General features: G+C 35.2%; 1 protein-coding gene across 4 annotated transcripts in view; it reads left to right on the top strand.

The window, feature by feature from the left end:
• Window positions 1-2,403: 2,403 nt before the first annotated feature.
• Window positions 2,404-26,877, top strand: part of HBS1L (HBS1 like translational GTPase) — a 70,766-nt gene continuing 46,292 nt past the window's right edge. The window contains exons 1-5 of one of the 4 annotated variants that reach the window (XM_036413595.2): window positions 2,404-2,635; window positions 6,554-6,619; window positions 11,233-11,352; window positions 12,664-12,858; window positions 14,144-16,303. In XM_036413595.2, the coding sequence (XP_036269488.1) occupies window positions 2,593-2,635; window positions 6,554-6,619; window positions 11,233-11,352; window positions 12,664-12,858; window positions 14,144-15,597 (1,878 nt within the window). In that variant the 5' untranslated portion in view covers window positions 2,404-2,592 and the 3' untranslated portion in view covers window positions 15,598-16,303. Of the gene's footprint in view, window positions 2,636-6,553; window positions 6,620-11,232; window positions 11,353-12,663; window positions 12,859-14,143; window positions 16,304-26,877 lie in introns of those variants that run through there. The other 3 variants (XM_036413594.2, XM_036413599.2, XM_036413596.2) reach the window with 3 other exon arrangements.

Raw genomic sequence — 26,877 nt, 5'->3', positions numbered from 1 at the left:
CTAATTTAAAAAGATCAACAAGAAAATTAAGTCATCTGTTTACAGATTTTATAGATATTTGGCAATAATAATCAGGACAAAAATATTTGTTATTAATGTATAACCACAATCACAGAATTGCAAAGGACCCCAAAAGGACATTTCTATACACCTAAATCATTTTATAGTTTGCAGTATACGCTTTACTTTCCTGGATATTTAATTAGAAAACTCTTAAGACTTCCTTAATGAGGTGTTTAATGTCACAATTATTAATCTTCCCTCCCTCCCACTTTTTCTTTCCTAATGATTAAGGTCAGAAGTTCCCATAATTTATTAAAATTCTTATGAGTTTTTAAGTAGTTACCAAGAGAAACAACAGAAAAATTTAAATTTAAATCCAAATGGATCAGTAATTGCTCAGTTTAAAATAGAAAATAAGGAACAGACTTTACTCTGGGAAATATTGATGTATTGCTGAATGAATTCTAATCCAGATATAGAAAAGTTTTTAGTTGGTATTCATATTTTAAAAACAGGATACTACAAAGGTATAAAGGAAGCACTTGAAATATTATATCAAAGATACTTTGAAAATTTAATTGAATATTTTTCCCTTTTTTTTTTACTGTGGTATAACATATACTACAAGTTGCAGAAGTCTTAAAAATACAAAACAGTAAACATTTACACATATATAAAACCTCCCTAGTGATTTTTCAATGCTATGTGGATTCCTATTAAATGCAGATGTCATGATTTATTGGTTTATTATTGGTAATCATTTGGCTTGTTTAAATCTGAGGGCTACTGTGAATAACATTTCTAACATTAGTGTACATAAGCACTAATTTTTGTTGGGCATGCATTTAGGAATGGCACTTTTGGGTCACAGGGCACACATACATTTGGTATTTGATCAACTGGCCGAAGTTTTTCAAAGTGGTTGTTCCCATGTGCACATGCTCTAGCCATGTTTGAGACTTCCACTATTTACACAGTATTCCTTGCCACTACTCACTATTGTCAATCATTTTCATTTTAGTCATTCTGGTGGGGCAAACCATATTTATTTTATCTGCATTTTTTTTTTTATGATTAGTGGATGTTTAGGCCCTTTACAAATGCTAAATGCCCATATGTATATTCTCTTTTGTGATGTATCTATATGGGACTTATACTTATTTAAAAATTAGAGGCCCGATGCATGAAAATTCATGCACTGGAGCTCTCAGCCCGGGCTGCCCCCTCTCATAGTCTGGGATCCCTCAGGGGTGGGAGGCAACCCCGCTATCAGGGGAAGGCGACGCCTCATCACACCTATGCTGCTGCCAACAGCGTGAGCCTGGAGCCGCTCCTGGGAGGCTTGGCAGTGCCTTGGGCTGGCCCTGGTGGGACTGAGGGGATTGGGCACCATCTTGTGGCTGTGGGTGCTGTCATCTTTGAGTGCGTGATGGCCAATTAGCATATTCCCTCCTTATAGGCTGTGGATGCCACCATCTTTGCGACTACATGAGGATCAATTAGCATATTCCCTCTTTATTATTGTAGATAGGATATTTTTTATTTGGTAAAAATTTGAGGGGGAACATAAGCTCGTTTGTGTGTTTTACATACGAGTTCTTTGTGAGATATAGTATGTGCTGGATATATCTTCTTCTGAGCTGAAACTTGCCTTCATAATTTTTTAATGTTGTCTTTTGATGAATAGAAGTTCCTAATATTTTATTGAGATATAATTGACATATGATACTGTATTAGTTTTAGGTGGACAACATAATGATTTGATACTTGTATGTATTACAAAATGGTCACCACAAAGTTACTGAAATATCTCAACAACATTCAACATTACCATAAGTGGCCCTAGATGTGTTATGTCTAAAAAGCTATACTTAATACTCTTAAGCATGTTACACAGGATTGTTTGTTAATGAATGCTCAGAGAATCATGGAGCTAATCTTTTATGTGGCCAGATAATTGTTTACTGGAGGTACTAATGCAAGAGTCATATACATGAAACCATGTATTACATGAAAGCCTGGTGACTTACTGTAATCAGATTTTCAATTTAAAAAAGAGCATTTCCACTCTCTCTAAAGCTTGGGCTAATTCTTAAAAATATACGCACAAGTTTGTTAGTGCTTATTATGGGCCTAACACTAGGCCTCAAAGACAGAGTGCTGGCATGCAGTCAGCTTTTTCCGTAGCTTATCAGAAACCAAATCTGGAAAATAATCTGGAACTCAGGTGTAGGTCTAGGATACTTTCTACCATAGTAACTGTTGGTCCAAGTCAACACATTGTGAGCAGCGGAATTCCGCCTCTTTGGAACGCCTGTCAGTCAACCCCGCCTGTAGGCGGGGCCACGCCAGAAAGGCACCTCCCAGCTGCGCGAATGCGCATGCGTTCCTCTGGAGGCGCGTGACCCTGAGAGGCCGCCGTCGCGCGCAGTGCGCAGACAGGACGTCCGGCGTGCGCAGGCGCACGGCGCAGAGGCCTGCCGGAAGCCAAGATGGCGCGTCGGTGTTGTCCTGGCCGCAGTTGGCGCCTGGTCAGTTTCTGAAGCGGGTGTTTTGGAAGAGGCTGTGGCGGACGCCCTCTTCGCCGCCATGGCCCGGCATCGGAATGTTCGAGGCTATAACTACGATGAAGGTAGGGGGCGAACTTGTGCCGCGATGTCCTGTTCTCCGTCTCAGGTGGAATCCCAGCGTATTGACATCCCTAGGATCTGTTGATTCCTCGTCCGTGGTGCATGCCTGGCATTCAGAGGAGGCTGGGGAAAATAACAGGGTGTCCGCGTGCCGGAGAGAATGGCACTGTTTTACGTCGTGATGTCTGCCTTTGGGGTTGAGCTTATTGAGGGGAGGGGAGGTGCAGTACCGCGTCCGGTTCCGGCGGGGCTGCGACGCGGGGTGTTTGTGCGCATAAAGCGTCGTCACGTCTCCCTCGCATTGTTTCCTCCAGCTCTGCCCTGCCTGCTTCTGGCTCCCTTTCCCGACCCCCCGACCCCCATCCAAACATGCCCATGAAACCTTGCTTGTTTGTAACACACGGATTGACCGACTTGATGGTTACATCCAAATGTTTTTTAACTGTGTTAGTGTTATATGGCAAATCTTTTTGTGTTTTCATACATATTATAGCAGAATCTGGCTTGAGCTCACTGTAATTTATTTTCTATGAGTTTCAAATTAACTTGGAAATGTAGGGGACGGTGGAAAAGATACCTATGAAAAAGACCCAAAGAATAAGTCGATTAGGTGATCTTAGGTGTATACTTAGTTCTTGCTTGAAAGTTCTCAATGTAAATGCATTTGGGGATGTGGGGGTGGGGGAAGCAGTAGTAGAAGAAAGAAGGCTTCGAAAAGGACTTAGGGATTTAAAAAAATTGTATTTGAATGTTGTCTAGGAGTTTTAAAAAAAGAATTAGTTTAGGACAAGCACAACATCTCTAGGCAGTGGATAATTATGGGCTACGCTAAGCATCATACAAATTATAGACAAGTTTGACTGAGTGCAGAAGAGGAATGAAGACCCATTGTTTTGTAGAATGCAGAGAATGTAGTATGCTTGATGTGTTGGTGGTTATTATTGGCACTCCCACGCTCCCACTAGATTATTGTAGAGCTATCCATAGCATCCATATGCTCTCACCATACTGGAGGCTAACATTCTGAACCGCTTTTGGAAGCCTCAGCCTGGCATATGTATATGTGTATGTGTATGTATATGTGTATGTGTATGTGTATGTATATGTATATGTATATGTATATGTATATGTATATGTATATGTATATGTTAATGTTAGGTTCCTAGTGTTCACCTTAGAATGGAGGCGGTTGTTAAGTATTGCAGTGAATATAAGTATTGCATGTCGACCATAGTTACCTAGACATGATTTCAGCCTGGGATGTATTTTTGCAGATATGCTACAAAACACACGAATAGGCCTAATTTCTTTAATAAAGTAATTAATTTAATAATTTATTTCTTTAATAAGTTTTACTTCCTCAAACAAGAATAATTGTTTATTCTTCTTTAATTGAATGCTTGGTGTACTGTTCTAAGCTTTGGGGACTGATAGTAAAATGTTTGAGGGAGCCTAAAGGGGGAGGTGAGCAAGTTACAGAGGATTACAGTATGAGATGCTACAGAAAGTAAGCTATGTAAAGTAAGAGCACCTCATTCAGAGTGAGTTGGAGGAGTAGAGTATGAATTCCATGTGAAGGAAAGCTTCCCTGGGAAGTGCTTGGCCTGAGGGAGGGAGTGATAAACTCCTGGTCAGGTTGTCAGGTTTTTTTGGAACAATTGATGACATCATAACCAAGCTATTCCTATAGAATAGGAGGTTCACCCCCTTTTCCTTACAAAGTTCTACTCATTTTAAGGGTCCAGTATCTCTCTCTCTCTCTTTCCCAGTTAAGCTTTCCTTTGTACTCTCAGAATAATTTTAAAATTCTCAAAACTAATATACCTTCATTAGAGAGAGTTTATGCTCCAAAACCTATTGGTTCCTCTATTTAACTCTCAACTTTGTTCTCTGTAATTTGGCTAGCACTTAGCTATTAATTATAAGTGCCAGAAAGACAAAGTCCATATATTTGATATTTACTCCAATAGCCACCACATTGCTTACATGAAGTAAATACTCCCAAAATTTTGTTGAGAAAAAGATCCACTTTACAAAGATACGAGGAATGAATTCTCTTTATCTTTCTATATTGTGGTACTTTTAGGGTCAATGTCAGCATTGAAAAACAATGGAAAAGATTCTGTTTTTATATCTAAAAATATTTTTTGTGAATGGCTCATTTATTTGCTAATAAGTTATTAACTCAGAATTGTGATCTAATTTATTGAAATACACATGTTAATCCAATGGTAACATTTGTTTATTTTTTTCTTTGCCATAAACAGTTGGTCTTAGAATAAGAGTCCTGCTTCATGAATACCCTCAGAAACTAGCTAACTATCCTTTGGAACTGGTTTAAGTATTATATTCCTGGGATTTTTCCCCAGCCACCTCACTCCCAATACATGTCAAACACTTGCTATATGTGTTTTGTAATTGCCCATTTTTTGTCTTCTCTGGTTCATTTCAGGTTTGTGAAGATCTTGGGAATGTGCCTATTACTCACTCTTGTACCCCAAATGTCTCTAATGGTCCCTGACATAGTGCTAATATTTGTTGAATGAATGAAATACTTTTGCAAACATTTATATTCTTTGTGGGTTTTTATTTTAAATTGCTTGATTCATTTATAATAAAACAAGTTTAAATTTAGTACCAAACATGTGCCAGGTAGTTGGCTAGACAGAGTCTTGCCCTGAAGAAGCTTATAATCTTGTGGAGTGACACAGGCAAAGTGCTTAAAGTGCTTTGAAGACTTTGAATTCGAGGAGTGTGCTAGACAGTAAAAAATAATGGGGGTGGGGGGATGGGGGTGGGGAGGGAAGAGAGGAGGGGTTGCTGCTTATACCCAGAGGGGTCAGGGAGGACATATGCAATTAGGTGGCATTTCAATGGGAACTTAGCCAAGAGGAGGAAACAGCCTTAAGAAATTTGGTTAAAAAACATATTCTAGTCAGTAGAAAAAAGGCCAATAAGCCTGAGCAGAGTGATTTTGAGGGAGTTTAGGATAAGCTGGTTTTCATAGATTACCTTGTTCTATGAAAGTCTACATGAAGACAATTGCTCTCTTGGTCTGATTTTGTATTTGAATGTTCTCTAGGAGTTTTTTTTTAAAAAGTTAAAATTAGTTTAGGACAAGCACACCATCTTGTCCTAATTATGTGGATAATTATGGACCATGCTAAGCATCATACAAATTATAGACGAGTTTGAAAAAAATTATTTTATTTAATTTTTTAAAATCCCTAAGTTCTAGAATCTACATGAAGACAAATTGCTTTCTTGGTCTGATTTTACAACCTGTGCTTTGGAGACTGATAGTAAAATTAAAATTAGTTTAGGACAAGCACAACATCTCTATGCAGTGGACAGTTATGGGCCATGCATAAAGTTATATGAAAAATAAATGCTTTGTTTTTAGAGAGCACTGGTGAAAAAAATTGATGGATTTTATTTGGATATTTGTCAACTCCAGAAAGACAATTTAAGTATGTGGTCTGTGGGATTACTTTTTGATCACCTGAGGTGAAAAATTGGACCAAATTATCTTAAAAACTGAAGAACCATGTATGTTTCTATCTATAATAATCTAATAATAAAAGCATAATATGCTAATTAGACTGAATGTCATTCAGGACATCCTTCCAGATGAAGCCAGGGCCAGAGGGAAGCCTGGGTCCCTGGTGGCAGAGGGAGGAAAGTGCCAGCAGCCGGTGGAAGAAAGGCCTACTCTTGCACGAATTTGGTGTATAAGTGAAGAAATTCAGTAAATATCTCTCTTTTAGGTAAAATTTTTAGAGAAAGTAGACAATCCAAGTTCTTTTAATTTTGATGAACAATTTAATTTCTTTTGGAAAGAATCCAGATGCTTTCTTGTTAATATCTAAGAATATATAAAGAACTTGTAAATGAATTTATCTCTTGTGTTTTTATTTTAGATTTTGAAGATGATGATCTCTATGGCCAGTCTGTAGAAGATGATTATTGTATTTCTCCGTCAACAGGTGAATTTTAAAAATAATTTGATTTTCATTATTTGGGTGTTTAAAAATGTTAAGTAAGTATTAGTGTCATTTTATCACTAGAGTAATTCCATAAGACTAATATTAAGTAATATTTTAAAAAGTAATTATATATTAACTTTTAAAGGTGAAAAAATAATTTCTTTAGCTGTAAGTAGAATTTAAAATTTTGATTGCATCACTTGGCTTTAATCAATTAGAAGAAAACTCTGAAAACTAGCTTTTCCAATATTCTTTGAAATGCAATTAAACTAAATTGTATTGAAAAGATAATCTTATCTAAAACTAAAACTTATGAAGGCAGACAGCAGTTTATTATATATTCTCAGGAATATTTTGAATATTAGAAACATTGATGTGTTATGCATAGAATTTCCTTTATAGTATTTTATCTTATCCACTGTTAATTTGGTAAATAAGCCAGATAAATGTAGTTCCAACTTCTGATGGAGCCATAGATTGATTTGGAGTTCAGATTCCACATGAGAGCTGCATCTTCTGTCTAATCTGCTGAAAGTTTGCTTTTTTGCCACTGTATAAAGAAAACATTCATGTGTTCTTTGCAGTAAAACTGAACCTTTAATCCAGACTCTCCTCTCACTAATTTCTCAGTAATACATTTGTCTTTAAATTCCTTTTTTTAAAATATATTTTTATTGATTTAAGAGAAGAAGGGAGTAGGGAGAGAGATAGAAACATCAGTGATGAGAAAGAATTATTGATCGGCTGCCTCTTGCAAACTACCTATTGGGGATGGACCCTGCAACCCGGCCATGTGCCTTTGACCCTAATCAAACCCGGGACCCTTCAATCCTCAGGCTGATGCTCTGTCCACTGAGCCAAGTGAGCTAGGGCTGTCTTCAAATTTCATTCTACTCTGTAAACAGTAAGTTAAAAATATCCCGCTAATTTTACTATGCTATAAAAGGGAGTGTAATTAAACATAGGTTCAGCATAAATACTGGTATAATTCATAAAATTCATTTTCCACAAGTTTAAAAGATTTAATGTGATTAACATTTTTATCACTCTGCCTTTTTTTTTAATACTGTGGTCTGCTAAGCTGTCCTATAGACCCATTACTTTCCTTAAACCTGACCTGTCCTGTAAACTTGTACCACATCATTCATTCATTCATTCATCCATTCATTCATAAATTGAATTTATTGTGGTTACATTGATAAAATTATGTAGGTTTAAGGTGTACAATTCCATAATACATCATCTGTAGCACATGTGTCAAACACAAGGCCCGCGGGCCAAATCCGTCCCGCCAGGCCTTGCAATGTGGCCCGCACCGCACTGTCATCACTGCACTCCGCTGCGTTTCCATCACAATGACAGTTTATGACTGTTCAGTAAACCATTCGGCCCGCGATTTAGGCTGGATTTTAGATTTTGGCCCCTTCTCTGATTGAGTTCGACACCCCTAATCTATAGTGTGTTCACCACTCAAAGACATGTCTTTTTTTTTAATGTGTGCAATGAACTCTGACATTTTCTTTTTTTAAAATATATTTATATTAATTTCAGAGAGGAAGAGAGAGGGAAAAATATCAATAATAAAGTGAATCATTGGTTGGCTGCCTTCAACTAGTCCATGCTGGGGATCAAGCCTGCAACCTGGGCATGTGCCCTTGACTGGGATTGAACCTGGAACCTTTTTTTTTTAAAATATATTTTATTGATTTTTCACAGAGAGGAAGGGAGAGAGAGAGCTAGAAACGTCGATGAGAGAGAAACATCGACCAGCTGCCTCCTGCACACCCCACACTGGGGATGTGCCCGCAACCCAGGTACATGCCCTTGACCAGAATCGAACCTGGAACCTTTCAGTCCGCAGACCGACGCTCTACCACTGAGCCAAACCGGTTTCAGCTGAACCCGGAACCTTTCAGTGGCAGATGCTCTATCCACTGAGCCAAATCAGCTAGGAGGTCATGTCTCTTTTCATCATCATTTATTTTTCCTTTACCCTTTCCTGCCTCTCTCCACCCCTATTTAAACCTGTGCCACTTATAGACCAAATATGTCTCTTCTAACTTTTTGGAAGTCTTGATTTATTTATAAAACCACTAGTGGTCTGGTGCACGAAATTCATGCACATTAAAAGGGGATTAATTAGAGGAAATACTTTAATATTGCTATTTTCCCTTTCTCTATAATAGAAGTGTCAGAGATGAAAGAAAATTAGTAAAATGTATATGAAGATCTTCCTCCTGTCAGAGTCTGGGACACGCTGTGTTACCCAGAGTCAAGCCCCCACACACCCGCGCCACCTCAAAATCATGCTAGACCCAGACTCAGCCGGCCTCACCCCCATTGGGCGAAATCCAGACCTGGCTGGCCCCACCCTAGTCAAGCCCCATTAGGTGGAGGGCGCAGCCTCAGGTCCCTACTGATTGCTCGTTAAGGCTTGTTACAGGAACTCGGCCTCTGTGGGTGCAGCCATCTTGTGTTATGGAGTCCCTGCCTCCTCTGTGAGTGCAGCCATCTTGATCATTATGGCATGACAGTCAATTTGCATATTCTCTCTTTATTAGATATGTCTTCTAAAAGTTGTCTTAGCACTTCCATTCTTCCTGTGGTTGTCTTTCCTGTTACTCTGAAATAGGTCTAGCTCTTAAAAAAAAAAAAAAAAAAAAAAAAAAAAATATATATATATATATATATATATATATATATATATATATATATTTTTATATTTTTTTTTTTTTTTTTTTTTGAGAGGAATGGGGGATGGGTGAGAGAGAAAAAAAAAAAAAAGATAAATGTGAGAGAGATACTTCTGTTGCATGCTTCCTAAACATGCCCCAACTAACTGGGGCTGGGGATCGAACCTGCAACCCAGGTTTTGCTTTATTACTTTGCCTTTGAAGTTAAGAGAAGATACTGTGGAGCTGGGTCTCAGACCTCTGAGGAGGTGAACACTGCATAGCTGGCACGTGTTCCCCTGTTGGAAGGATGCCTGTGAAGCTGGAATCAGTCTTTGAAGAGACAGTTCTAGCCAGCTGGCTGATTGTAGTGTCAGAAGATGTAGGTTGGGGGCGTGTTGATGCTGTTTCTGGGAATTCACCTTAAAGAAGCTGATATTAATTGATGTTACTGGAACAAACTGCTTCTTTAAGGTGAATTGTTGCTCAGGTGACTGACTGGATAAGAAGCAAAAAGGAAAGAAGCACATGTTTTCCTCCTCCAGCCTTCCAGTCTTCCTAAAAGAGAGCCAGCTGTCCAAGAAGAAAATATGTGTAGACTTAACCTTGGCATCAGGAAATAGAGTATAGAAAGAAGTCTGGTTAGAAGCTGAGGGGTGGCTTAATCTGCATTTCTTTAAAGCTCATTGGGGTTTCAAAAGACCATAAGGATAATACTTTTGGGCTCCTACAATTCATTATCACCTTTGACCTGGGTAGATGATATAGCAGGATAATTAGATAGGAGATTAAAAAAAAAATCTCTTGTACGAGATACTGGATTGAAGGCCTGGATTGAAGGCCCTACTTGGCATATAGGTAATAACTTTCTGAAAACTTTCATGGGCAATAACTTTCTGAAGACATTTCCTTACTTTCATAGCTAACAACTTTCTGAAAACATGCACAAAAGTCAAATGTAGTTAGTTTTCCTTATTTTCATAGGTAATAACTTTCTGAAAACATGCACAAAAGTCAGATGTGGGAATGCTAAGCAATAGACTTCCATGTCACATGCTCTTCCAGAAAGCCAAAGGATATAAAATCTCTAATAATGCCTTGCCTTTAGAATATTATGTTGATATTTCTATCCTTCTTCCCTATTCTTTAATTTTATACCTTCACAATTGAACACAGTCTCTAAGAATTGAACTCAAGTCAAGTCATCTAGTCAAGTCAACACTTTGGGCATGCATGATATTTTCTTCTTTGCTCACTTCTATTTTGTATGTGATATTCATGCATATATTGGCACTTTGATGTTTTGTCTTTCCTCCTTTTAATGAAATATATAATACCCACTTACATACTGAAACTGTGCCAGTACTACAGAGTAGCAGAGACTGAGGTCTGAAAGTCAAAGTTAGGAATATGATATTAGTGTACAGTTATCAGTGTGTGATTGAAAGAATGAGTTGTTCAAAAGTTAAGATCTATGATTTTGGTCAACTCCTGGGTTTAGGCAAATTAGCAATTTTTGGAAATTGAAGACCTAGTCTGTTTAATATTTTCATAATTATACAAATAAGCAAGTTTGATATGAGGTTTGGAATATTTATACCAAAGAAGAGAAATTTTTAAGGAAGATAAAGTAGTAGACAAGGATGAGATATTAGGAAAGGTAGTTTTTGAAAAGTAGAGAAAGTAAACTCAGGGTAATGGTTTTGAAAATAGGAGGAAATAAGGAAGATGATTATAAGAAGCTAATGAGTAGTTAGTAAGGACATTTGAGAAGGTTTGGGGGTATGTTTTGTCTTTGTTTTTATCCAATATTATAGAATATAGATTAATGGCTATATATACAATAGATCAGAATCCTTAATTTTTGCTTTAACTTTTGTAAAAATAAAGTTAATGAGAAATGACTATATAAAAGTATTCTTCAATCATTTTATATTCTAGCTGCTCAATTTATTTACTCACGACGTGACAAACCTGCTGAGCCTGAAGAATATGATTATGAAGATCTGAAAGAATCCTCCAATTCTCTTTTGAACCATCAGCTAAGTGAATTTGATCAAGGTATAGTAAAAATAGTCTTGAGTTTTTTATCTGAAAACGAGATCCATGCATGAGGGTATGGGGTAGGGAGTGTCCCTCAGCCCAGCCTGCACCCTCTCCAATCTGGGACTCCTCAGAGGGATGTCTGATCGCCTGTTTAAACGGGCAGTCGGATATCCCTCTCACAATCCAGGACTGCTGGCTCCCAACTGCTAACCTACCTGCCTTCCTGATTGCCCCTAATGGCTTCTGCCTGCCAGCCTGATCACCCCCTAACCAATCCCATGCCAGCCTGATTGATGTCTAACTGCTCCCCTGCCAGCTGTTTTTATTTGTTTATTTTTTAAATTTTAAGTTCAAAGTAACACTGTGCAAGTGTCCTGATGGGTCATATCTATGTACATTAAGTGTCAAGATAGAACTCATAAATGGTAATGACATTGGTTCTGAATTTGCATCTTTATAATTATCTTACACATTTAACAAAGATATTTGTATTTAGATTTTCCTCTATTATATAGTAGATATTAATGTATACAATTAAAATTTTTTTTAAGCATTAGTCATTGTTATTTAGGAGACAGTTATTACAGTGATTTCTTAATTAATGAAATTTTTCCTTTGATAGAGAAGATGGGTATGTTTGGATAAAAATATAAATCATCTATACTAATAAAAGAGTAATATGCAAATTAGTAACAGTGCCCTCACAGTAACAACTGAACAGCAAGCTGCATGGAGTGACCAGGCTGGCAGGGGTGTTAGTGAGGGACGACCAAACAACTGATCAGCCCAGGTCAGCGGGGGGTTAGCAAGGGACCCAAATGACTGAACAGTAGGCTGTGCTGGGCAATCAGGCCGGCAGTTGGGGGTTCAGTTGGGGGTTACCAGGTTGGCAGAGGGGGCAGTTGGGGGCAACCAGGCCAGTGGGGGGAGCAGTTGGGGGTAACTAGGTTGATGGGGGGGGCAGTTAAGGGTGATCAGGGCTGGCAGGGTGGGGGGCAGTTAGAGGCGATCAGACAGGCAGGCAGATGAGCAGTTAGGAGCCAGCAGTCCTGGATTGTGAGAGGGATGCCCAACTGCCAGTTTTGAAACCGGCATTTGGACATCCCTGAAGATGTCCTGGTTTGGAGAAGGTTCAGGCTGGGCTGAGGGGACCCCCTCACTCTGTGCACGAATTTTGTGCACTGGATCTCTAGTTATAAATAAGTTGTAGAGAGAAAAGGAGAGTTGAACATCCTACTATGGTTTCAAATTCTTTCAGGTTTGAAGATTGAGGGTTCTTTCATGATAGCATTTAGCATAGCTTTTAATTATTGCTGTCTGTTCTAGCTCGTCTTTATTCATGCCTTGATCATATGAGAGAGGTATTTGGAGATGCTGTGCCAGATGACATATTGATTGAAGCAGTTCTGAAGAACAAGTTTGATGTGCAGAAGGCTTTGTCAGTGGTTCTGGAACAAGATAAAATGCAGAAATTGAAGGTCAAGAATGAAGGAGCAATATCCACGGGAAAGACAGCAAAAGGTATGCTTTTACTTGTTCTCTTTTAGTTAATGTTTTAAAAGAGACTGTGATTTGCTTGAGCTGTTAAGGAAAATGGGTAGAAAATTTTGCATGTTACAGTAACTCATTTGGTTTTCTAGTTTGTGAAATTTTAAGCTTAGTGCTCTGTTCCCTCTGTCAAAGCCTTTTTGCTCCTCTGCTTGCTTTTATAACTAACAGGATATAAGGGAAATTAAGTCCTATTAAAAACAAGACAAGACACTTCAGCCTTTTGATAGTAGCTTAGAGAGCTTTTAAATTACTCTTGTTTGTTTTTTTTTAACTCTAATAGTTCAGGAGCTGGAAATTAATAACCCGACAATGTAAAAAAATTCCCTTTATGCTTATAGTATTTACAAAAGCAATTTAGTTTTATTTAATAACTTAACTGCCATGATACTTTTACTTTAATTTAAAAAGGTCTGCTGCTTGTGTCTATAGATGCTTATGGCATACAGATGGTTAAATATAATAAATATCAATTATATTACTTTTGCATTTATAGCCAGATGTTTAATTTTAAGTTTGTAGAGTTTGTGGTTAAATTTGGGATCTAGTTGACATAAGAAGGGAACTGAGATACTTTTATAGTAACTGGTATGAGATCTATCAATAGGAACATGATGATTTGCTAATGGATTGATAATTACTGTAAGCTGAGGACTAGACTTTGCCACAACAAATTTATATGTAGTCTGCTACCATTCAGTAAGGGTGATTTTTATTTTCTTTAAAAATTGTTTTTTAATTTTGTGGTAAGTACTTTTAACCAAATATGAGAATGGTTCTGTAATATGTCATTTATATCAATAGTTTATTCCAGATCATTGTAGAACTTAAATTAATAGAATGATGTTTGCTTTTAATTTATTTTTAATACATTAAAAATACAGAAAATGAGCTAACTTCTTTCCATTGACTTTTAAGACATTTTGAATTTGAGACATTCCTATAACTTAAGTGTTAGAGCCTCACATTATAAAATTTATGGAAATTAGAACATTTATTAACTTGGTACTTATTTGTATATGTCAGTGGACAAAGTAGGAAGGTCACTTTGGATAGTTAAAGGAAGGTAAAATTCTCTTATTGATTTTTAGAGTGTTCACTTTTTATTAAATAATGATCATTTATCACTTATAAAAGTCATAATCAAAGAAACATTTAGTAATTAATGCCTCATTTCATGTTTCCTTTTGGTTGCTGTGACTGTCTTCTGCATATGTGAACCTATTCATCTGAAAATTAATGGCTCTTGTAAGGTAAGGAGTCTTATTATCTTACTCTGAAGTTTCAGCTGATAATGTTCAAAGCTCTTGTCCTCAGTCTGAAAACCATTTGGATTGCAGTAGCAAATCATTTGATTTTTCTGGTCCAGTAGCAAAATGTGGATTATATCATAATTCCTCATTTGTACCAAGTCACTTTTTACTCCATAAAAAAAAGAAACTTGACAGGCCTAGAAGTGAAAAGAAACTAGAATCATGTAAGTTAAAAGAGTTATCACTAGCTGAACTAATTGATGATATGCCAAGAGATTCTTTTAAAAGTCAGCCATCTGTCAGATTACCATCTACAGATAGTCTGGAAAGTCTAGTTTCAAAGAGTCTAGATGCCAATTTGTTAGGATCTCATGCATCTGAATGTGTCCCCAAAGATGATTCTGCTTTCAAAGGAATTCCAGATTTAAAATCCTTAATGATTAAGAACACTACACTGAATAACTCTTTATTTATTCAAAATAATTCACTACCTGATTTGCAAAACATTCCAGTGCGAAGCAGTTTAGAAAGTTTAAATAATCCTTTGCTCCTGACTAGCTCATTGGAAAATACGGCTCTTGATAATTCAAACGCTCATAAAGTGACTGAAGTTGGAAACATTTCTTCAGTTGAACAAAGTCCGAAGAATTATATTTTAAAAAATGACAATTTGCAGTTTTTCCAATGTGGAAGTCCATCCCTAGCTGAACTGTTTCAGGACCACAAAGAAAACAATCCAACCCAATGCTGTACTTTATCTGATCTTTGTAACCAGTCATCTGCCAGTTTGGGATCCTTTCCCCTATCACAACTAGCAAATCGGTGTATGTCTTCAACCGGAGTATCAGAATTAACAGGATCTCTGTCATCTTTGGCATTTCATAAAACTACTCCTACAAGAGACTTTGAGAATTTGTCACTTTCTGATTTGATTGCAGAAACCATTGATACAGACAGCGCTCAGAATAAAAAAGATTCTGTTAAGCTCAGTTTATCTGAAATGAGGTCACCTGAAATAGATTCAAATATTGACCTTAGTGTTCTTATAAAAACTTCAGATTTTGTTCCAAAACCTGTAGTAGACCAATCAGTTGCTCCAACACCAGGAACTAAAGTTCTGAGTTCAAAGCTAGGGAAACATTCCATTTCTGCTAAGGATAATAAGAAAAACAATAAAGGCTCTCTGAGTAGGAAACCACCTTATTCTCTGTCTTGGACCAAGGCCCTTGCTGCTAGACCTTCAGCTTTTGCTTCAACCCTGTGTCTTCGTTACCCATTGAAAAGCTGCAAGCGACGCACCCTTGACCTTTATAAGACTTTTCTTTATAATAGACAAGTTCAAGACATAAAGGACAAAGAAATAAGTCCTCTTATAGCAATAACACCATTTGACTTCAAATCAGCATCTCCTGATGACATTGTAAAAGCTAATCAAAAGAAAGTTTTTACTAGAGAATAGTCACAAAAAGGAAAACTTGATAACTGTTGTAGAGCGTTTTATTTTAAAGTGACTTAAAGTCTTTATAGGATGACTTTATATTATGAATTTAAGTTGTGATTTTCATATTAAAATTGTCTTAAGTTGATAAGTTTAGTTGATATGAATTTTTGCACTGAAATTTCATTTTTACTCTTTTTTAATGATAACTGGCTTTATTTAAGTTGATAGCTTATACTGGGTGTATGTTTACAAATTGCATATGAAAACTTGATATTGTGAAATCAAATCTCAGATACAATATTTTTGTTTGAAGCATTGAACTTTTTTACAATGAGACATTTTCTTTTATAAAATATTTTTGTGCTTTGTTTTTAAATAAAATGCTACCATTTAGGATTATTATAGTTTAGTGATGAATATTTTTCTTATATGTGGTATAGCATAGCTGAGACAGAATTACATTTTAAAATATTACTGGTATCATTCCAAGTTTCATTTTTTTTCTGGAGGTGAAACTAAAGTTTTTCTATCAGAAAAATCTTTAAATTCCTGACTTTTCAGAATACTGTGGAGGTTGTTGAAATACATTTTTTTGATGAAAATAAAAATTCTTCAAGGGATTGTGTAAATATTGAAGTTGAATTAAAACAAAGTATTTTTATATATTTTCAAGACCATTTGTCCTAAATGCATACTTCAAAATAAATATATAGAAAATTTTTAAGTATATTTGTATGTTCTTTGAATAGTTTTATCTGATCTCTAACTTTTTTACTATAAGTATTGAAATGTGGAGTTTTCCTCTTTGCTACTGATAGCTTTGCATGCTATATAAGTTTCAGCAATGCCAGACCAAATAAGAGCTCTTTGAACAGTAGTACAAGTATGTAATTTTTCCCTTAAAACAGTTTTTCACCTAGCAATCAGAATCTCACTGGGGGAATTTTTTCAGAACAGACATTGTGGCTTCACTTGAGATGTGATCAGCCGCTCCCTGAGTCATGGCATTTGGAAATGTATATTTTCAAAATAGTCCTATGTGATTCTGATATGTTATTTCTGCTGAGGAACTAATGCCTTAGAGAAAGAAATAAGTAGAATGAAAGGAACTACTACTAATGCTTAGAATAACATCTTACCAACTGGAATTCATAATTCATATTTTCTGGTAATCAGGAATACCAAGGAAAATGTCTGAGTAGAAATTATGTTCTTTTACATACTATTATACTAAGAAGATGCTGGTATTATATTATTAATATTTCCTGAAGAAAAAATAGTATTTAAAATATTATGTCTTAATGAAAGTGAAGTAGCTGATCTTTTATCAGGAAAAATATGTTTTTCTCTGGCAGCTGCTTTTAATAATTTTTTTTTTTGTATTTTTAGTTTCTATTTATTTGCAGAATGACATTCCAGTCTTTTTAGCTATGTACTTATATTCACTGTTTTGGTGGGAACACTTAAGCCAAAATTGTCTTCCTTGTGATATCTTAAGGTTTTATTTTTACATATATATATATATATATATATATATATATATATATATACACACACACACACACACACACACACACACACACACACAGTGCACAACATGCTTTTTAGGAGGTCATATAAATCATATTTTATGATTAATTTTAAAGTTTGAATTACTGATTTTGTAGTCTTGGACCTTAATCAAAAATTTTTACAGTTTTGAACTTTTAGTATATGACTCTCAACTGGATTTATGTATAAGCAGTCTCCAATTTAGAAGTCAGTTGTGTTCTAAGAGTTTGTTTGGAACTGACAATAATTCCTGATAGAGTTAGTGCTACATATGTGGTCCACTTTGCACATGAATCTACAAATACTTATTTAACTCATATTGAGTTGAATTGTGTTATACCCTCTTTTAAACAGACCAATTTTCAGGTAGGAAATACAATACATTTTAAGTCACATAGATCTTGCAGTGTGAACGAAATGTCCCTTTGTTGGCTTGTTAGGATTATAACTACCATTTATAAGATTATTTTAGGGGGAAAATTCTATATTACAGGGTGATAGAGAAGGCAACTATCCTATTTAATAAAGAGGTAATATGCAAATTAAGCCTCATGTCCTCACAAGATGACTGCCTATGACCAGGCTAGCAGGGAGGTTAGTGAGGGATGACCAAATGACTGAATAAGCAGGCTGCATGGGGCAACCAGGCTGGCAGGTGGGCAGTTGGGATTGGCCAGGCCAGGAGGGGTACAGTTGGGGGTGACCAGGTTGGCAGATGGGTGAGTGAGTAGGAGCCAGCGATCCAGGGTTGTGAGTGGGATGTCCTCAGGCCTAACCTGACAGTCAGACATCCCTTGAGGGGTCCTAGTTTGGAGAGGGTGCAAGCTGGGCTGAGGGGACCTCCTCCCTGCTCTCCTGTGCACAAATTTTGTGCACCAGGCCTCAAGTTCTTTAATGTCTCCCTGGCTTTTTTTTTTTTTTTTTTTTTACTTGTCTTGACTACTAGTCTGTCAGGAGTGTCCATGGAATGTATTTGCCCTGTTGACTAGTGAAATATCATTGTCTTGAGATTCAGAGGTTGGAACTAAGAAGACCCCTGCCCCTTCCCCTCTTGGGCACTAGCCCTTGGAAAAGAAACAAGGGCCTGCTTGCTCATGGAGACGCTGCTAGTGATAATGATTGCTCCCACTAAATGCATATTATGTACTGACTACTGTCTTGGTAGCTCAGGTATATTAATTGTTTTTGATTTACTTTCCAGTTCAAATATCAGTTTTGAGGTGCATATCATTTTTATTTGCATTATGATCAGGTACATTAATATTTTACTTTAGGAATAGAAATGTTATAATTACATTCTAAATCATATAAAATACAAAAGACATTTAAAATGACCATTTTACTCTTAATTTCTTGTGTCTTTTAATTTCTTAATTTCTTTGTGTCAAGTAGATGTTTTGTCCTAGTGCATTCTAAAGTCTTTGGTTGGCTTTTTTTTGGTTATGGTTCTTACCATTGATTGCTAAGAACTGGTGTCTCATTTCCATACAGAACATTTTGCTGAACTTTCTATTTTGTTTTACCTTTCTCTTTATTCCCTATTAACTAAACTGGCATCTTAACCTCTTTTTCTCTCTATGGCTTAGAACCCTTCTTTCTTGAACTTTCCTTCACTTTTTTTTTTTTTTTTTTTTTTTTATCATATAAGTAGTAATAACTATTCTCTCAGTATTTAATTTTTAGTATTCAGTGGGAGGTCATGCACCCAATTGTCACACCAAAGATAAAATTAATACAGTACATTCTGATTATTTACCTTTTAAATTGACCCTGAATCTCTGTGTGGACAATTGAAAGTAAACAAGTACACAATTGTATATTCAGGAAGGACTATGTATCAGTTTTCTGTTTCATACAAATATATATTTGGTTATAAAATCAGTTTTGTGGTAGCTTAGAAATTGTCTTCTGTTACAAAGATAAAGAAAGGGCTGAAACTGGTTTGGCTCAGTGGATAGAACGTCGACCTGCGGACTGAAAGGTCCCAGGTTCGATTCCGGTCAAGGGCATGTACCTTGGTTGTGGGCACATCCCCAGTGGAGGGTGTGCAGGAGGCAGCTGATTGATGTTTCTCTTTCATGGATGTTTCTGACTATCTCTCTAATTCTCCCTTCCTCTCTGTAAAAAATCAATAAAATATATTTTTTAAAAAGATAAATAAAGGTAATGTTGTGTGGACAGAGATAGATGAGTATCTTTATTAGGTTTCTCTTATATTTATGTAAGGCTCAGTGTATATAGATGTATATTATAATTTTTAGTTTTTAGGTAATAAAAAAGATGTCACTTTTTGAGGTTATGTGTACATTTTTATAAAAATTACATAGAAACAATGATAAATTTGAGGTTTTCTTAAATCAAGTATGAAAACATGCCATAATTTATTCATTAGAATTTTTTATATAAGGTTAATATTTTAGAATTGTATATTAATAATTTATGTATCTGTAAACATTTTAGGAAACAAACAGCCTGATTGTAAGATATTCGTTATTTAGACTTCTTGCTTTCATAAAGATAAAATTATATACATTTTTACTTTTTAGGACTCACATAGAAACACTGTTATAGGTTATGGTGAATATGAGTAATGTACTTGACAAAGATGACAGTAGAAAGTAAAAGAATTGACATAGTATACATTTCTGATGTTGACATGCCTAGTTTATATGACTAAAGGAAAGCATTTAGTTGTAGGAGATGTGAACAAAGATGATTCTGAACTCTCAAAAGGTGGGGGATTTGAGTCCTAAACACACAATTATATTTATTATACTGTGGCATGACATACATTACACTGTTCAAAGCTGACATCTTTGCCTTCCTGGTCCAAGCTGCCACCACCTCCTGTTTCCTATCTTTATTAGTAGTACCAGAGGCCCAGTGCACGAAATTTGTGCACTTGGGAGCGGGAGGGGCAGGGCGTATTCCTCAGCCTGGACTTTGAGAGGGCACAGGCTAGTCTGAGGAACCCCAATGGTGCATGATCAGGGCCAGGGAGAAATGTGAGAGGTTAGCCAGCCAGAGAGGACTACGGAGTGCTCCAGGGTGTATCCAGCTCATCTCATCACCCCAGCAGTAGGCTAACCTATCGGTTGGACTGCCCACCCCCTGGTGGTCAGTGCATGTCATAGGGAGCAGTTGAGCTGCCTTAGGATATCATTAGCATATTATGTTTTGATTGGTTGAATGGCTGACCAGATGACTGGACACTTAGCATATTAGGCCTTTATTATATAAGATTACCATCTTCTAGTTGTTTAGGCCAGAAATCTAGCTAAAATAATCCTTGATTTTTCTCCTTCATTTACTTCTTATAACTGATTACCAATCCTATTCTTTCTGCTTTACAAATAAGCAAGTATATGTATGTACATATACAGTTGATTGTCATTTGTGTAGTTATATTTTGTAAAGCATAAATTAATGAACACTGAATGAAATGTATGAATACTGAACAATTGCTCCTACAGGGTTAGGTTCCTGTGATTGGTCACAACATTTTTGTCAAACAATTTAATATATAACCTTATTTTATCTATCTGTTTAAAGATACTTTAATATATATTGTTTATATATTATTGGTTCATTAACTTTGAACTCATAGGCAATAGCACTATAACTCTTGCCTGAAGATTATCTTAATACATCTTGTACTCATCAGGCCCATCATAGCTGCCTTGTTCTTGGGAACACTAAATAGTGCTTTAGCACTATTGTTGGAGGCCATTTTAAACAGCAAAATTATAAGCTAAAATCACAGTGTGAAAAAATGTGGCACAATCAAGTCATGAAAAGGACACTTGTATACAGTATGAGAACTGAAACAAGGCAGTGTTACCTTGTGCGACCTCAGCTGAGATGGTCAAATATTGTGTTCCTTTGCACTTGTTTCTCTGAGTAGCTGTGAAAGTGCCGCAGGTGACCTTAGGGTTACAAATAAGTTTTAGCGGATAGGTGAATTAGCAAATTTGGTATCTGTGAATAATGAGGATTTACTGTACATATTTGGACTCGCTACTCTCTATCCTATTGCTGCGTCTTCTCATAAAGCCCCTTAGCTTTGGACAAAGTTACTGAGACATTTAACTGGTTTCTTTTCAGTTTATTTCCACCAAAACACTTAGTGTACTTCCCAAAATATAGCTTTAATTTTCTATTCCCTTGTATAAACACTTTAAATTATTTTATATGACCTTTTCCGAACTGGTTTCTGTTTGTATACACTACCCAAATCCACCCAAGAATATCTGAGTTTTCTCTGCTTTTCATCTTCTCTCTTCCACCAATTATTTCCCTCCCCCTGACTAATTGCTCTTTAGATTGTAGTTTACATATCACTTTACTCCCAATCTTGTGATAAGGAAACCTTCATATGTACCTGTATTTCACTCTATTCCTTTTATATTGTAGTTCCCGCATTTAAGTAGTCCCTTTCCTTTGTAACCCTGCTTTATTGTTCCTCACATAAATAACATCATCTGCCATTGTGTGTGTGTATAGTTGTTTTTGTTTATTATGTATCATCACTGCAAAGATTTTATGTTTTCTCTGCTGTATTCCCAGCTTAGAATATGTTCACAAATGCAGGAAAGGATTTAAAGAAAAAAGTGAGTCTCATCCCTGTACAGTTTCATATTGTTTCCCATGCGGAGCTATACACACGTCTGTAAGCAAATTGTTTCTTTATTCTTCTAGAAACTTGACGTGCATATTTTATATATGTGAATGTATGTATGTAATTTTTTGGCACTCTGATCATTAGAAAAAAATTAATTTATATTTAATGAGTGAGGCTGACTGCTTTATCATATACTTAAATTACTTGTATTTCTTTTACTTGGAACTGTCTATTCCTAATCTTTGCCCATTTTTCTGCTAGTTATATTTCATGACTTTTAGGAATGTTTGTATGTATTTTATATATTTATATTTAATTTATGTATTTAAATAATAAGTAAATACATCTTTTGTGATATACATGGAAAATACATTTTCTGATTGCCATTTTTCAAGGTCATTAGAAGATAAATTGTTAATTTTAAATTGGAATTTATCAAATCTTTCATGGGATTTTGTTTCAAAGTTCCACTGTACTATAATATAATTTTTAAAAAATTATTTGTTTCTTCTAATGTGTTTGACAAGTTCATTTTTGGTTTTTAAAATATTTGAGTCTTTGACCCAGCTGTTATTAGGGGGAAAGTTAGGAATTCACTTTCTCTACTGGCATTATTCCTCTTTCCAATAGATGTATTTTTCACTGTACCTGTTATTGAATTACACATTCTTTTTCTTTTTTAACCTGATGATTTAAAATGCCATCTTTGACATATACTAAGTTCCTCCCTGTTTCTCTATTTGGTGATTTATTGTTTTTGTTTTGTTCTATCCTAATACCACATTTTTAATTACTGTAGCTTTTTATTATTATTAGGTTTTTAATATCTGATAAGCTATCTTTTTTTTCTCTCTTTATTTTTTGTTTGTTTTTTTGTTAATTCTCACCCATGATATTTTTTCCTTGATTTTTTTATATAGTTTAGAGCACAGTTAAATAGCTGTGTTTATTTACATTTTTCAAGCATACCACTTTTACAATAATGGATTAGAGGTTTACCTTAAACTAGACAATTATAGAATCAGATAACTTTTATTGACCACTTATTTTATAGTCATTTTACTAAATCAAAATTAGGAGGTCAATAACATTAAAAGGCACATGCTGTTTTTTAAAAAAACGCATCTATTTACTGTTATGACACGACATACATCCAAAGGCATATTTATGGTGTCATAAAATAATTGTACAGTGAGAACAGATAGAAGAGTTGCACTGGATATTTTAAAGTGGAAGGGAGGGAGAGAGACCAAGAGAAAGAAACATCTATGTGAGAGAGACAAATCATGATTGCCTCCTGCACTGGCTGTTCATGGCTGGCTGGGATTGAGCCTGCAACCAAGGTATGTGCCCATGACCACAATTGAACCTAGGATCCTTTCAGTCTGCAGGCTGAAGCTCTGTCTACTGAGCCAAACCTGCTAGAGCTTTATTTATTTATTTATTTATTTATTTATTTATTTATTTATTTATATAAATTTCTCAAGTTATTGCACATGGCTCTTCACATATGAGCTTTAGAAACAGCTTGTTGAGCTACTGAAAAAATCCAATTGTAATTTTTATTGAGATATTTAATGTTATAAAAATATTTTTGGAGACAAATATACTGTCTTCATAGATGCAAAAGGCTTTAGACATTACCTTGTTAAATGGATTTTCTAGTATTGATTTAGTCTTGTAATTTTGGAACAATCCTAATTGCTCATAATGGGTTATTCTTTTAATTTGATGAAACTTATATGTTGCTAAACAAACAAACAAAAAATTAACTTACATGTCTAAAAGTTTTTTTTTTTTTTAAAGGATTTAAGCCACTGCTAGCAAATAAGGAGACCTGTCTTGGGTCATGGAGTGTATACCACCAGCAGTGTGGCTAGATAGGAAAGACATGTCCATCATCCCAGTATTTTGCAGCATTTTTAAACATCAAGTGGGGCAGGGGACAAATAAGTAGTTCTGAAAGGATTTACATTAGCTATAGGTGAGGAGGATGGAAGAGAGTAAAACAGTGCTAATTCTGGGAAAACACCAGCAAAGTCCACAAGGAAGAAGTGTCCTCTCATTCTGCTATAATTTTAATTTAGAACATCTCAGAATTTCGTTTTTGTCATTGCTAATATTTTACTTAAGATTATTTTATCTATTTATAAAATTAATTATAGTTATGTGTGTTATTTGTGATTTTTTAAAATAGAACATTTAGAACGTTTTTCTTTGTCCTTATATAACTTAAAGGACATTGAAATTATCTCATTATAGGATTTATCCTCAATATTCTATGGTCAATTTTGAAAATTTTAATTTTCTTGGAAAACCATAGTCTCATACTTTGCTACTCCTTTATTTCTCATAATTTTGTTAATATTTTCACTTATTAGATAAGGTATTTGCCTTTATAACTTTTATACTATATTTAAACGTCGATTAACTGAATTATTAACTTTAAACAGCTATTTAATGAGTCCTGGCTTTAAAAGTTGAGCTCATCAGAGTTATACTTTCTCATACTTGACCTCTTCTCTCCCTTTTTCTCCTGATATTTTGTCATGTTATTTATTGCCAAGATTATAGCATTTTCATTTTATTCTATATTCAAAATTTCTTTAGTTTTAAGCCAACTATAGTTACTTTAAAATTGATTGATTCTCATGATTAGGCTTCTGTTTGTCTCTTGTTTGACATCTGTTCAATCTTCACCTTCTCCTCCCCTAAGATATAAATATTTGAAATACTCCTCAAGTTGTTAAATATATGAAAATGATTCTGTGACCTATATTTGCATGTCATAAACAGATCATAGTCTTTGGTTTTTCTTTCCTTCTGGTGCAGACATTGCTGTACCATTTATTATTATTGCATTGCTCCTAGTCCTGTGCTGTTTCTAGTGTGGCTTTTACTTCTGTAGAAGTTCCCTCCTCTCCATATTTCTCATGAGCTCTCTGGCATACTTTTGAACTTGCTGTTGCTTTTATCTTATATCACCTTTTCGTTTATCTCTCTCTGTTTCTTTCTTTGGGAGAAAAATAAGATAGAAACATAGAATTGGATAGAAGCATCTTTGCTGTCTCTTTAACTGGGTATTTTTACCTGTAGGATACTCGATAAGATTAAATCCTTCTTTTTACTTATGAAACTATTTCAATAGATTGATTTGAAAGCCTTGCTATTTCTCTCTACATATGTGATAGGGCAAACTTTGTCCCAAAGGTTTATATGCTTAGGTATAATGATTCCACTATCCATATCAACCAGACTTTATCATGACAATCTACTGAAGATTATGGAAGGAAATTTCTTTTATTACTCATTTAGAGAAATTTTCAAAATTTTTATATTTTAGAATGAGAACTTTATATATATATATTAGCTTTTTATCATGTAGTAAGTTGGAACTCTAATTTCTGAAATATATTAAATGTTGGTATCTTTTTTTAAAAAATATGTTTTTATTGATTTGAGAGAGAGAAAGGGAGAAGGAGAGATAGAAACATCAATGATGCAAATCATTGATGGGCTGCCTCCTGCACATCCCCTACTGGGGATTGAGTCTGCAACCTGGACATGTGCCCTGACCAGCAATTGAACTGTGACCTCCTGGTTCACACTTAACCCTTAACCACTGAGCCACATCAGCTGGGCTGTTGGTATGTCTTCGTCTTGTTTTTTTTTCTTCAAGAAATATTTATTGAATCAATATGTGAATACATTTATTTAAGTTACATTTATTCTAAATAGTGTGTTATGATTTTGCTGGAAAAAAGTTAAGAGTATAATAAGTTTTTAAAGTTGATTTAAAATTTTTTTTTAATTGTCTAAAGTTTTACATAAGTCTCCTTTTTCCCCAATTGCCCACCCCGTGCCCCCCACCCCCATCTCTCAAGCCATTTCTACTCTGGAAAGCCCCCACTGCCCCAGTGTCTGTGACCATTGGTTAAGGTATTATAATATGCATGCGTATAAGTCATTTGGTTGCTGTCAATTCCCCTCCCCTGCCATTATGTCTTCTTAACTTAGATTGTATTTTGGTTCATTCATTAACACATATAATATTGAAAGTTACCAGTATTAAGTACAAGTAAGCTTAGAATGGGTTGACGTATACTTTTGTGATACATTTATGTGAATGGACTGCTAAACAAGTGAATATTTAGGGAGTAAAATCGTGGGGAAAACTTGGCCTTTTCTGATGGTCATTTCTTTGCCATCTTAAACCAACCAAAGGGAAAACACTCCCAAAACTATAAAACTAAGTAACAGAGTCTTATTTATTTCACACACACACACACACACACACACACACACACACAAACAAAACAAAACAAAAAACAAAAAAACAAACAAACAAAAAAAAACAGCTTGAAATATATGTATAGTATTGTTTGAAAGAAACATTCTTTGTAGAAAAATACTACTTATGGTTTAAAATTTTATAGTCAACATTAGTTGAAAGAGAAATAGTTTAGATAAAATGAACATTATTGTGAGAAGTGAGGTTGAACTCTTGATTGCTGTTGAGCCTTTTTCTGAAATTGGGTTTATTTTGATTATTTTGGAAAAGTAGTTGATTTAAAATGAGTAAGAATTAAGAAAAAATAGTTACAGATATGGCAAAGGAATAATGTAATTTAAATTTAACATTTTATACAGTTCTTAAAATTGATATTTTCATTGCCTCACAATAAATGTAGCCAATACATTTTTATATTAATCAGACCATTAAGAGAATTGGTTGTTTATTTTTGTGTTGGAGGTTTTGGTAATTATACTCAGTACTGTACTGCACAATTGATCTATTTTTGAAAAAGTTTGCCTTTACAATACTCGTTTGCTCATACTGTTTAGAAAACTATTGTGCCTCGTTTTCCTTTTTCTTTGAATTTTATCTGGTTTTCCATTTAAGCTTTCATTCAGAAAATAAAGTTTAATTTTACAAAATGAGGATATAGTTATTTGGTAGCATTATTTTGCTAGTTTTACAGTGTCAGCAGTTTATTTAACTTCACATAGTATATCTGTTCACTGCTATTTTAATATCTGTAAAATATTATTTATATCTAATACTCAAAGTTGTTTCTCAAATTTTGAGTCCTGATGGCAGGTTGTTCCCTGGAGAAGGTACAAGA

Source organism: Pipistrellus kuhlii, unplaced genomic scaffold, assembly GCF_014108245.1.
Source record: "Pipistrellus kuhlii isolate mPipKuh1 unplaced genomic scaffold, mPipKuh1.p scaffold_m20_p_5, whole genome shotgun sequence".
NCBI lineage: Eukaryota > Metazoa > Chordata > Mammalia > Chiroptera > Vespertilionidae > Pipistrellus > Pipistrellus kuhlii.
The sequence above is the reverse complement of the archived record's forward strand: the minus strand, read 5'-3'. Positions and strand labels throughout refer to the sequence as shown.